The sequence below is a fragment of the Manis javanica genome, chromosome 13 (assembly GCF_040802235.1).
Source record: "Manis javanica isolate MJ-LG chromosome 13, MJ_LKY, whole genome shotgun sequence".
NCBI classification, from domain to species: domain Eukaryota; kingdom Metazoa; phylum Chordata; class Mammalia; order Pholidota; family Manidae; genus Manis; species Manis javanica.
Window position 1 is genome coordinate 91,785,833 of NC_133168.1, and position 13,295 is coordinate 91,799,127.

General features: G+C 56.0%; 2 protein-coding genes across 12 annotated transcripts in view; one reads left to right on the forward strand and one right to left on the reverse strand.

The window, feature by feature from the left end:
• GATAD2A (GATA zinc finger domain containing 2A) overlaps positions 1–6,841 on the forward strand; it is a 97,461-nt gene extending 90,620 nt beyond the window's left edge. For all 11 annotated transcript variants that reach the window (XM_036996180.2, XM_036996183.2, XM_036996184.2 and 8 more), the window contains 4 exons: positions 2,095–2,390; positions 3,004–3,078; positions 3,371–3,566; positions 5,430–6,841. In XM_036996180.2, coding sequence (XP_036852075.1) covers positions 2,095–2,390; positions 3,004–3,078; positions 3,371–3,566; positions 5,430–5,560 — 698 coding nt within the window. In that variant the 3' untranslated portion in view covers positions 5,561–6,841. The remainder of the gene's footprint in view (positions 1–2,094; positions 2,391–3,003; positions 3,079–3,370; positions 3,567–5,429) is intronic.
• Positions 6,842–11,167: 4,326 nt separating this feature from the next.
• LOC108388148 (testis-specific serine/threonine-protein kinase 6) lies at positions 11,168–13,210 on the reverse strand. Its single transcript, XM_036996193.2, is given in 2 exon segments — positions 11,168–11,983; positions 11,986–13,210. Coding segments are annotated over 2 exon segments (843 nt in total). The 5' UTR covers positions 12,587–13,210; the 3' UTR covers positions 11,168–11,741.
• Between the last annotated feature and the right edge of the window lie 85 nt (positions 13,211–13,295).

Genomic DNA, 13,295 nt, shown 5'->3' on the forward strand with positions numbered 1-13,295 from the left:
CAAGGCTGGAGAGGGACCCCACTTCTGGGCTGGACCTACTTTATCACACTCCTGGGAAGCACCACTGTGTGTTAGGAGGTCTTAGGAATAAAAGGGCATGTACAGGTCAGCAATCAAAGGTAATGCTGGAAATGGAGGTGGAAGGCTGGGTTGGCCCTTAGGGGGCCTTAGCCCCCCAGATGCCGATCCGGTGATGTGTCTGTGCTGAGATGGAGCTGGAGCCAGTCTGGACTTTCCCTGAAGATTTCAGCTGAACAGGAGGTGGGCCTGTGGTCCCAGGCAGGGGAGGGTCTTGCAGGCCTCAGACCCACTCCTGCCTTTGTCACTGGGTGCGTGCCAACCCCTCCCCTGGCTGCTTCTCCTAGCACAGTCGGAGACGGTGATGGGAACATACAGAGAAGCCTCTTCTCCCCACCCACTTCTCTTGTGCAGAGGGATGGTGGGTGCGGGTGGTAGGGAGCTGTGTCTTCTCCCTCTGTCAGAGGTGCCCCTCTGTCCCAGGGCCTCCGAGAGGCAGTGCCCTCCTTACCAGGTGGGGGTCATGCCCAGTGACAGCCCCAGCGCAGAGGGCGTGCAGCTGGCCACCTCAAATTTGCCTGTAGCCCCGTTACACCCCTGCCCCCATCTCATTGCTCTTAACAAACTCCCTGACCACAAGGTAACATGGAGAGGGCAAGGCCAGTGTAGTTCTCTGTAAAGTGGGGGATGGTGGCCTTTGCCTGTTAGGGGTCCCAGAGCCAGGTCCAGCAGGGAGGGTGCAGGCTGGGACACAGCGGGGGTGTGCCTGGATCCCTGAGGTGTTTCCTTTATGAGGTGATGTTGGCTAAAGAGCTGCTACGAGGCCAGTAGAGGGTGGGTGGCTCAAGTTCGCCCTTGATGCCTGCCCTGGCCCTGTTCTCCAGGACCAGCCTGTCTGCTCACTCTCTCACTGGGGCCAGCCTACCTCTCCTGTTGCCAGAAACAGGATCTAACTGCAGGGGAGGCTCTAACCCCTGCTAGAGGCATCTCCTGAGCCCTCCCAGAACCCCAGGTGGGCATCTGAGCCCAGCCTGGACCCTCTGGCACTGGTCATGTGACCCCAGATGTCTGGGAAGCTGGTAGAGTCTTCTGTGGAAGATGTGCCCTCGTCGGCAGAGCCTTTTGGCTGCAGACTGGGGCCTGGAGCTGGGTCTGAAGTCAGGGCTGTTTGGGCAGGTGACATCTTCTCTGCTCTGTGGGGGCTCAGATCCTGGGCTATGCCTCCCTCAGCGCTCGGGGGCAGCTTGGGCAGGCCGGGGACCAGAGCCTGTCAGGGAGCGAGGGTTTCTTGCCAGCATTATCTGTGATGCCAAGAGGCAGTTAAACCCCTGCCTTGTTATGCTGGACACAAGGTAGCAAGCTACAAAATGCAAAATTGTTCCCCTTACTGCATGCTGGTGGGCAAAAAGCATTGGCCTGGAGTCTAAGTGGGCGTTTTACCTGGCTTCCCAAGTCACCCCTCCTTGGCCGCCCAAGCGGACACTGCATTCCCACCTCCCAGACGAGGGTCCAGGGCTTGGTCCTGGTGCCCAAGTCCTGGTCCTGCCATAGCCTTGGTTTCCTCCTTGGGACAATGGGGTGGAAGAGCCCTCCGGAGGCGGTGGTGAGAATTGGTACCCGCAGGGCCCCGGGGACGGTGCCTGTCGGCAGGAGCACCTGCTGGATGGTTAGTCCTTAGTTGATGCCCCTGCTGTCTCAGGAGCCTGTCACAGCAACCTGGGGTCCTGAGGGATCACTGGCTCCTCTCCACTGATGAATTGTGGAGGTTGGAAGCATCCGCCAGTGAGATCTAACATTGTGTCCTGGGTGGGAAAGGCAACCCAGAGAAGCCAGTTGGGCAGCACTAACATCTTTGAGCTGGTCCCCAGGAGCCCTAGTTCATAGCATTTTCCAAAGAGCCTCCAGTTTGCTTCTACCAGCAAGCCAGCCATGAGGCTGGCATAGTATCTACGCATAGCACCCAATACTGGCCTGCAAACCTGTGGCGTCCACTGGGTTTTGGTTCCCTGATGCCCTGGGCTGCTTGGGGCTCCAACTCGGGCATCCAGTTCCTCTAATGCGAACACCCCCTTGCAGCAGGCAGAATGTCAGCCGCTGTCGTGCTGTCCCGGGAGCCCTACATGTGTGCGCAGTGCAAGACTGACTTCACGTGCCGCTGGCGGGAGGAGAAGGGCGGCACCATCATGTGTGAGAACTGCATGGCATCCAACCAGAAGAAGGCACTCAAGGTGGAGCACACCAGCCGGCTGAAGGCTGCCTTCGTTAAGGCGCTGCAGCAGGAGCAGGAGATCGAGCAGCGCCTCCTCCAGCAGGGCGCTGCACCCACACAGGCCAAGGCCGAGCCTGCCACCCTGCACCCTGTGCAGAAGCAGGTGAGTGCTGGTGGCTTGTGGAGAGGGGCCCGCCGACTCCCTTGGAGGGGGGCTGTTGCTTGAAGGCAAGATGTTCCGACTCCACCCCTGGTGATTATCTGCCTGGTCGTTAACTCCACGTCTAAATTGCATTTAATGATAGTGTTTGGCAGTGAAAATACTAATTTGCAGTTTCTTTAGATTTTGTAGCTTTCACTTCCAGTGTGCTGGCTGACAAGTACTTGTCTAAAAGGACTTTTTGAAAGTTGCATTTGAGATACAAAAGGGGCATTTAGAAAAAAATGTTCTAGCTAAATTGAGAGGAGAAGCAAATTTGAGATCAAGATGTTTTTGGTGTTTTGTTTTTTTTTTTTTTTTCAATGCTTTGCCTTTCCACCCCATCCACCCAAAGCTCCCAATCGGCACATTTTGTGTCCTTGGAAGTCATTTGTAATTCACTTGTAAACATCTTCTCCAGACCCCTGCATGGTGGGTGGCCGCACTGCCCTTGGGAGGCAGCCTGTCCTGTGGGGACTGGGCCTTGTGCGCCACAGCTGCTGCCCTTTGGTCACTCTAGGTCACCCTGGGCCTGCCTGTGGATGGCTGACCTTGATTTCAACCCCCATTTGTGTAGGTCATAAAACCCAGGCGTAAGTTGGCGTTCCGCTCAGGAGAGGCCCGCGACTGGAGTAACGGGGCGGTGCTACAGGTCAGAACTACAGCGCTGGGCGCCCCCATGCCACACCAGCCCGCACGCCCCATGAGCACATCCATCGCTGGCTGTCATGCTACTTGAGTCTGTCTGTCTCTCTCTCCCTCCCTCCCTCTCCCTCCTTCCCCTTCCCCCTTGGTGTAACTTACCTGGTCTCCTGATTTGGGACTTTAGGAACCCCATGTGGGTGGGAAGAGGTCAACTAGAGCAAGGAGAGGCAGCGCTGGGCGACTCGCCCTCTGCCCTCACACCTTCCCCATGTGAGCTGTCTATCCTCTCTCCCCTGTAGGCCTCCAGCCAGCTGTCCCGGGGCTCGGCCACAACACCCCGAGGTGTCCTACACACGTTCAGCCAGTCGCCCAAACTGCAGAACTCAGCCTCAGCCACAGCCATTGTCAGCAGGACCGGCAGACATTCCGAGAGAGCTGTGGGCATCGGCAAGGGCAGCACCACCTCCAGCTGGAAGAAGGCACCTCTCAGTACAGGTGAGCAGCCCCCAGGGCCTCATCTCGGTCGGATCCACCTTCCCTGTTTTCACCAAAGATGCGCACACACGGGGTGAACGGACGAGGCACGAAGGGCCCTGAACCCCCAGACCCAGAGAGCGACTGCCTCCGACTGTTCAGTTTCATCTCTGTCACTGAGCAGGACACCATGCACAGGCGGTAGCCCTGGGTAGATTCTCACTGCTCTTGCTATTTGCCCGCCTTTGACCCAAAGCAGGCAGGCCTAGGCCAGGCGGTGACCCCGTCCAGTGGGCTCTCCCCACCACAGAGGCTCATCCCGCGAGCTCAAGCCCCCTTCCCCTTTCCTGCCTCGGAGGCCGGTTTCTGTGGCTATGCTGGACCACCTCTGTGAGCCAACTTTGTTTTTTGCTCACTCAGGACAATGTCCTCACTCCTTGGGCCCTGGGACACTCATCAGGCGTTGTGGAGGAGGGAGAAGGGAGGGTCTGGGGGCGGGTGGCAGAGGCCTCTGAGGAGGTGGACTCGTGGGCACTTTCCATTCTGCAGGCCCACTGTCCCCGGGTCAGCCCACACCTCTTTCTCCATGTTTATTATTTGTGTGCTGGCATTAAGAAGGAAGTTCCGTACTTCCTGTGTCTGTCAGAAACAGGAAGGGGAAAGGCAGGCACACAGGGCTGGGAGGAGGAGAGGGGCGAGTGCCCCTGATTAGTCCCATCCCCCCATGCACGTCTGCTGTGTCCGTCCCTGTGGGAAAAAGGGGCACTGCCCCAAGACCCACGTCCCCGGTCGGAACTGGGGAAGCCAGACTGCATGCGCGCGGCTGCCCCCGCCACCAGAGCCTCTATGGGGAGGAGCGCGGGAGAGGCACGGTGCCTGCCTGCAGACGTGTCCGGGCAACAGAGAGAGCGTCTGTGAACACAGGCCAGGCAGAGACACTTCTGATGCTTCCTTCAGTGGGATCGAGATACAGCTAAGGTCTCGCAGGCTGGTCAGAAATGGCTTTTGTAGGGAATTTTGAAAGCAGATGAAATCAGTGGGAAAAGGCAAGTACAGGTGTATGTGTGCAGTGGAAACAACCCTGTGAAAACTGTATTTACAGTGACGTCCAAAGGGGAATTTGAAGGAGTAGGGCGTTGCTGTGTTAACAGTAGAATTAGTGGTAAAAGTACCCAGCTTACAAGCAGCATTTCCCACAAGGGTCACTGCTGGTGCCCCGAATTCCCAGTACCTGGTGGGACCTAGACAGCAGGGGTCTGAGTGCCTTCCCCGGGTATGCAGGAGGGTTCGCTGGTGCCTTCAGTTGCAGAACATTTGTTCCACAAACATACTGAACACTGCCAACAGTATTCATGGGGGGCCCTCAGCACTCCTTAAATACACGCGCACACACACTTGGTGGAGATGGGGGTGTGTCATGTCTTCCTTCAATTACAAAAATTGCACTTGCTTGTGGAAATTCGGAGAACACAAAGAGGCTATAGCAGCAGTGAGAATGTTATCACGGTGTATCACCGGCATGTAGACAAGTGGCTCTTGGGGGGGGGCTCTTGCTGTGTCTGCCCTCCCACGATCCTGTTGTGTGTTCATGAGGGATTGTGTCTGACTGCTGCATGGTTTTCCACACCAGACAAATCTGCAGCCAGACTCAGCTGATCATGTATGCTTGGGTCACTGGCAGAAGCAGTGCCCCCTGTGTGGGGTCACTGCCTCTGGGGCTGAGGATGTAAAAAAGGCAACTGGTGATTTCTTGACTTCCCTCCATCTTCGAGGTTGGGATTTGTGCCACCTGTACTCTGTGGGTCCTGCTGAGGCTGGGTTCTCCTGGGAGTGCCCCCCAACTCACTGGGGGCCCCTGGGGCCTGTCACTCTGTTCTGTTGCAGGTGGGGCTCTTGCCTTTGTCAGCCCAAGTTTGGCAGTGCACAAGACCTCCTCAGCTGTGGACCGCCAGCGGGAGTACCTCCTGGACATGATCCCACCACGTTCCATCCCCCAGTCGGCCACGTGGAAATAGTGTGAGCCAGGCCCAGTGGAGAACAGGCTCCCTCCTCCCTCCCACCTGGCCTGCCACCCTCCCTTCGGGAAGACCGGGAAGACCATGTGCTCCCCAAGCGAGCCAGCGCATGACTGCCCATTGCGCTGCAGGAGCCAGAGCCCTGTTCTTGGCTGCAGAGTTTAGTGGCCGCCGATGGGCCGCTTCACAGGTGGACAAGGATCATCCCTGGGGACCTTTCCCGTGGGCTTTCTTCCTTCCTTTGCCTTTAGTTTGCCCAACACCAGCAGAAAAGTGGACCTTGGGGGCCGGCTGTGTCCCAGCCCTCCCCTTGGGCCCCAGCAGGGTGCGTGGACAGCTCCCCCTGGACACTGTGACATGCTCAGGTGACCTGGCCGGGGCATCTGAAGGCCAGCAGAGTGTTCTGTCTGCGTCCGCTCCTCCTGAGTCTCTCGATCTCTGCCTGCCTTCCTTCACGGCAATCTCTAGGTTGACGGATTTTCTTTTTTTTTAATCACCTCACGGTGATGGAATTTAAACTGTGCAGACCTGGGGTTCCTGCTGAGCACGGCCCCGCTCCCCGGAGGGTGGGCCGCTGACTGCCCATCCCCAGCCCCCACAGAAGCCTCTGCTGCTGCTCATCCCAGAGACCCCCACCTCTCCACACGCAGTGGAAGAACTGCGACAGATCCAGCCAGAGAGCCCAGATCATGGAGTCAGCGGCCCCTCGCTCAGCCTGAGCAGAGAGTCGGAGGGGTGGGCTCTTGTGTTTTTTTGTTGTGGTTTGTTTTATTAAACTTTTCCTTCTCTTTTCCTACTTTGATGGACAATATCCTAAGCTACCCTGGCCTGTGCTCCCATCAGGCGAAGTGCCCTTGCCCGACCCCAAACTTGAGGGTTTCCTTCTGGGTCTAGTTGAGAACTTTCCCTTAGAGCAGGGCCGTGCTGCCAGGGTTCACCATCAGATTTGTTTTCTTATACCCTCTTTGGAGTCTGCAGAAATGTCTTAACAAAGGATCGATCGGTCTGCTCTTAGTTGTTTTGTTTTGGTTTCCCCTTAAAAATCAGGTCCATGACGACAGGCAGAGGCTGTCGTGTGTGCTGCGCATGGGGCCGGCTCCGTGCAGCTGTGAGGGTGTTCCGCGTATGCCCCCGAGTCAGTGGGACATGCCACCCCCCACTTCAGCCCCTTCCCTGGTTTTCCTATCCATGCAATTAGGGACTTAATTTAAAACCCTTATTTCGTAGGGCTACCTTCGAACACACTGCTGCAACATTCTAATAAAGACTCATTTAACCTCACATTGTGTGAATATCAGTGTTTAGAAAACACTTTTAATAATACGCGTAAGAAGACCTAGTTTTGCAGGACATTCTAACTTTGTGTGGAAAACCCTACATTTCTCGATTTTTGTTTAAGTGTGTAACTTCGATGGGCTGAGGAGGGGCGGGCAGGGAAGTGTAGATTTCATTCCAAGATACAGGGATTTGAGAGAAAGGAAGGGAAACTGATATTCCGGTACTGGGGGGAAAGGGTGTGTTTTTACACCAAAAAATGAAGAGTGTGCAAGCATTTCTACTCCTCGCATTTTTCTGTGTGCCTGGCAAATTAAATACCTGTCTTATTCCACCCTGAGCTGTCAGCCCTCTGTGTTCAATGACACAGGCCAGAACCCAGGCAACTTCCTGTCCCAGCAAACAGAGCTCACTTCTATGCAGTAGTAGCTCGGGATTGGCTACCCGGGCCAAAGTCACCAGCTGTGACAAGGGGGTTGATGCGTTCTGTGACTCGCGGGCCCCGTCTGGATCTCACTCCATATGGTGCCTGCTTCACCTGGTCGGACTTCCTGGGCCTTGTGAGTTCACTACAAACCCAGCACAGGTGGAGGAGGGGACAGCCGGCACTGGCTCTGCTCTCTCCTGCCGAGCAGCTCTGGGAACAGTCCCACCAAGGGTGATGTCCTGGGACAGAAATGTAGGGTTTTTTTTTAACGGGGCAAGACTGTGAGATGCCTTAATCTTTAGTCCATTTCTACTGTCTGAAAACTCCTGTCTGCCTCTCTTCCGTTGGCCCTTTGCAGTACAACTTCTAGAATCGGCCCCCAGTAGTGTTTCTGCAGTAACCTGTGTTACAGAAAAGGCATTAAATGCCTGGTGTGGGGTTTGGATGCACTAGGAAAGAACATTAGTGTGAGGGTGTTCTCCTGGCAGCAGAGCCCACCCCTCAGAATTGACCCCAGTGCTGAGGTCCTGACCTCCCCTGGGAGCTCAGGGCCAAAAGGTCTGGGTTCCCAGGAGCAGTGAGGACACGGGGAAGACCCCCGTCCTAGGTGACAATCGTAATGGCTCCAGGATATCTGTGACATGAACCCCCAGTGGCAGCTGTAAACTAACTTGTCAGCCATTCTGTGGACTGGGGTCAGGGCTTTGTGGCGCTCACTCCCCTGTTTTGATGATGGGGGCCCAGCCCTGGAATGGCCATGTGTATATGCATGTGTGGACACGGATAAACCTGTGTTCCCTTGGAGGCATCCAACCTCGGTCCCCGGTGTCCCAACTGTGGTGTCAGGGCCACATCGTTGACAAGGCCAAGAGTGACCCTTCTCCTGCGAGTGGCCTTTTGTACCCAAACACCTTTGTGAAGCAAAAGCTCACCCCAGAGCAGAGGGAATGAAAGGCGACTGTACAGCCCTGCTGGGTGTCAGGGCTTCTGTCCCACATGTCACTCTGGACGGACACATGGGGAGTTTCTGTATGAAGCATCCTGATCACAGGTGTGAATAACAGAGAAGATGTTCCTTGGTGCTCCACTGAGGGGTTTTCCTTGGTTTCCAACTTATGCTGCACATGTTTGCCTAAAGAACTTGGACTGAGCTTTTTTTCAAAGGACAGCTAAAATTTTATAATCCTTAACAAATGTAATGGACAGTTACATAGTGCAGGGTGTTTGGGAGGAGGGGTGTTTTGGGGTGGATTGGGGAGGCTGTCACGTATTGTGACTCTCAATCTTTGATAATAAATGTAAAAAAAAAAAACTACCTCCACCAAACCAGAATAGACATCCCAATAAAGAGGCTGGAATTAATGGCCATACATTGTCATGAGGAAGTTTTAGAATCTGGAAGATAATAAAGAAATGGATGAGGTGTTGGCTGTGTTTTTCTTTCGTGTTCTCAGCCCTTCTTGCCCTGTATTTGCAGCTTTGGGGCAGTTCAGAGATGTGGGAAGATAGATAGCAGGGTGACTCTTGGTTAATGGGGAAGCAAAGGGTAAGAAACTTGCTTGGGGCTTTTTTTTTAAGGTTGTGTTACATATTTTTTCATTGAAGTATTGTTGATAATACGATCTTATATTGGTTTCAAATATACAACACAGTGGCTCACCAGTTACCCATATTATTAAATCCTCACCCCCACCAGTGCAGTTATCTGTCAACAAAGGAAGATGTTATGGATTCGTTGGTTATAGTGTGGCGATAAACAGAGGTGCATATATCTTTTTGAATCAGGGATTTCTTTCTTCGATTAAATTCCTGTAAGTGGAATTAGTGGGTCAAATGGTATTTCTGTGTATCGGGGGTGGGGTGGCTTCTTGGCCTGCTCCCCACCAGAGAAGGAGTGGGGTGAGAATGGAGTGGGCTGCCTGTTGGGCTGGCTCCTAGCCTGTCCAGCCTCCACCCGAGTGCTGGGTTCTCCGGAGCTTTTCAGGCCTGGCACCCATGTAGGGTGTCTGCCGCAGGACATTGTGTTACAGACGCAGGTTCTAAGCACAGACAGAGCCACCTGGCTGACTCTGAAACCAATGATTCCTGGTGAAAATTTGTTTTCGATGTTAACACGCTGTTTCAGGTTTTATTCATGAAGACCTGTGACCACTTGGTTAAGTCTAATATGCATAAAATGTGGCCCTGTTTCCCTAACTGCTTTTATTTAGTTTGCTGTTTCCTGTTTTTGTGGATCTGTGCTTCTGGCCATGCTCCCCAAAGGCCATGGCCAGCAAGACACGGAGCTCACAGGTTTGGGTTTAATTTCTGCCATGCCTCCTGTCCCCATCTACCTGTGACATCCTCACTGGTGCCCCATGCCCCAGCACTGGCTGTGAGAAGTGTGCTTGTGGGGAGCTTTCTCGGGGGCTGCACACTCAGCCTTCAAGTGAGTCTTTGCTGGATCAGGCACAGGCCCCAAAGACCAGGGGTGAATCTCAAGTAGCAATTCCAGCTAACAATGGGACACTTGCTCTGGCCCCTGAGACCTTGCTCAGCTGCACTGTGGGTGTGTGACCGTGGGGTAGGAGGAGGTCGGGGCCCCACTACTCACAAAGAGGCATGTGCCAAGCCGCAGTGTTAGGTGCCTTGTGACCAGGACAAGGAGTGCAAGGGTGTCAGAGAGGAGATGCCTTTTTACGTCAAGTCCTGAATGACGAGATGGGCAGTGGTCCAGGGAATGGTAAGAGCCAGTGCAGAGGCTGAGGTGAGAGCCAGGCAGGGAGAGAGCAAGGGAGGCAATGTGGCTGGAACCCAGAAGAAAAGGGTGAGGATTCGGGTTTTATTCTGAGTGCCATGGGAACCTCGAGAAGGCTTGGGATGCGGCCCTCCAGCGAGCCACAGTGCATCGCAACACCCCCAAGGATGCTGGCCTCTTGCTCCCATTTTCTAGCTTTGGAGCCAAGACGTTACAGAAGAGGCACCTTTCTAGGACAAACCAGGAGCTACTGGCTTTTCTGTCTCAGTTCGGACATGAACAAGCCAGGATTGGAGGCGAAGCACTTCCCATCTTAGCCTCAATTTTCTCATCGGCGAAATAAGGGAAGCAGGGCACAGCCTATTTGAAGGGGCTGAGTAGAGCTGGCACCTGAGAGCCAAGGAAGATGAAGGGGCAGGGGCAGGGTATGGGTGGGCTCACAGCTGACCAGCCTCCAGAACCGTGTGGGGCTCAGATGGACGCAAGTAGGATGGAGGGTTAGGGAGACGTTTCCCACACAACCTAAACGATAGGCAGCCGCCGCTAAACCCAGTAACCTTGGCAGCAAAACGACCCCCAGCCCTCCTCAGGCTCGGAGAGGTCCCCTCTCCAGACCTCCGTCCTCGCCTCTCCACCCCTCTCCGTCCCAGCCACACCAGCTCAGTCCTGTCTCGGGAACACTGTAACACTTTCCTTCTAACAGCTGATTCCTTCAGGGTTCAGCCTACAGGTCCGCTTCAATCCCTCCTTCTCATGCCCCACCCAGCATTTAACAGCTAGTTTTATTTTCACACCATTTTTTACTTGACTTTTCGTTTGCGCCCTAGCTGGGGGCAGGGATAGAGCCAAGCCTCTCTGCTGACTTCCAGAGCTGGGTACACAACTGGCGTTCAATAAATGCATGGACAACAGCCTAGCATCTGCCCACAGACTCACCCTCACCGCCACGTCTTCCCCCCACGTCAGCCATAGCTGGATTCAAATCCCAGATGTGCTCTTGGGCAAGTGACATCTGTGGGGGCCTGTTTCCTTGTCTGTAAACTCTGTTTAGTTCAGACAGGCGCCCCCACCCAAACCCCGTCCCATCCTTAAACACGAGAGCGGTACTGGGGTCCTTGGTACCCAGTCCAGTATCTCCACTGTCCCCGGGGACGACGCCAAAGCCCTCTGCCCTGTCTACGGAGCCCAAAAAGACCCGGGTTTGAACCCTCTCAACTCCCTTTCGAGACCCTAAGAGCCTCAACAAGCCTTCCTGTAAAACGCCCCGATCGCGCCCGCCTTCCCACAGGGACGACCGCCGCCCCGCTCTGTAAAAGGGGGTCATCGCTAGAGCTAGGTGCCAGGAAGAGGGAGTTTAATGCTCAGGTTCCAGGGCGGGCACCTCCCAGAGCGCGCCGTCCCGTACCAGCGTGAGCTGGGGACTCGGGACGGACGCCTCCCGGGAAGGGCCACTCGGCAGCAGCCGCACATCTGCGGACGTTCCTACCGCTGCGCAGCCGTCTCTCACCCCGCGCAGACGCAATGTTCCGTCTCCAATGGCGGGGAGTCTGGGGAGCGCACGCGCCCTCCGGCTCTCGGGATCGTGTAGGAGGAGCTAAATTCCTACCTCGGGCTGCTGAGGCCCCAGGGTTCGAGGGGAAAGGGAAGGGGGAAGAACATCTGCGCGGTGGCAAGCGGGATGTACGTGGGTCTCCGCGAGCGCGCCTGTCCCGAGTGCGCGGCGCGTGCGCAATGCTCGGGCGTCAGGGATGGCGGGAACCCCGCCTCCTAACCGGAGTCCGTTCAAGCAGCCAGGCGTTGCGCGCTACTTGGCCCTCTGAAGGCCTGGCACACGGGTAGAACTGTAGCAGCTTGGCGATTAGGTCCTTCCAGCGCTCGGACAGCTCGAGGCCTTCTGGGTAGAGGACGCCACGCTTCTGGCGCCAGGGCAGGCTAGCGATGTAGGAGGCGTTGAAGGGCATGTTCCCGGTGACCATGACGTAGACACGACGCCCAGGCTCCACATGTCGCACCTCTTGGGATCTTAGGGGATGCCCAGAAGTACCTCGGGTACCGCGTAGGCGAGAGAGCCGCAGTAGGTGGTGCTCATCTCAGGGCAACCGTGTGTTTCGCGGCCGAAGCCAAAGTCCGTAAGCTTGACGTGGCGCTCGTCTGAGCTCAGCAGCACATTTTCGCACTTGATGTCGCGGTGCACCAGCTGGTGATCGTGCAAGTAGCTCACAGCGCCGGCCAACTGCGCGAAGAGGTCGCGCTCCTGCCCTCCAGGGATGCGCCCGTTGCGCTGCACGACTTGCAGCAGGTCCGTGGCGGATGCCTCCATCACGATGTACAGCTTCCCGTTGCACGCCTCAATGAATTCGAAGACGTGCACGATGTGTGGGTGCCCCACGCTCCTAAGGATGGATAGCTCACGAGGAAGGAACTTGTCGACAATGTTGCGAGGCGCACGCTGCCGTTTCACCACCTTGATAGCCACCGTGGCCTTGTATTTCTTGGACGTGGCCACCTTAACTTTGGAAAACCTGCCCTCACCTATCGTGCAGCCCAGCTTGTAGCCGAGTTTGCTCAGAATTCTGTCATCCGACATCGTGGCATCTGGGGGACACGGGGAGCAGGAGGCGACTGTTGTCGGAAGGCGGCTGGACTCCCGTCTCAGGCCCAACCAATGGTGCTTGCCATCTGCACCCCCATGCCCCCCGGGCGCCTACTCCCGGGTCTTCACCGCCCGGTGCTTTTTATTGCCCAGGTAACAATTTGTGTATTGTGAAGTAGCTGCGGACGTCATCCCGCCTCCGGGTGGGGCCTCTCCGGCCCCCACCCCGCGTGACCCCCCAAGGCCCTTGGGCTTCGTGACTGATAATCGCTCTGAATGGCCCAGTTCTCATGAGAGGCCACTAGCAAGGGGTCCCGGCCACCACCGAGGGGAGCGGAATCTGTGCCTGGCACTAGAAAGGCTCTTCGCGAGTCCGAATCCGAGCAGCAGTGGCCCCTCACACCCCTACTGTGTACCCTTCCCTGACCTGTGGAGCCCTGGGCTGTGTGCAGAGTCCCGCAAAGGGGAGAAAATGCGAAGGGGAGCTTAACTCGGAGACTTGGCTCCCTCGAGAGCATGGGGTTTCCGAGTGGCCCTGAACATCCTCCAGAGGGAAGGTGACCAGGAGGTCCTGTAGGGCCAGAACCCTGGCGGCCGGACCCGCTCCGACCGAGCCACGCCCCTTCTGAAAGAAGGGGAAATAATAGCTCCTCCGCTGCCCAGTCAGTCCCAGGCCTCGCTGCCCGACTCGCTAGTGGCCTGG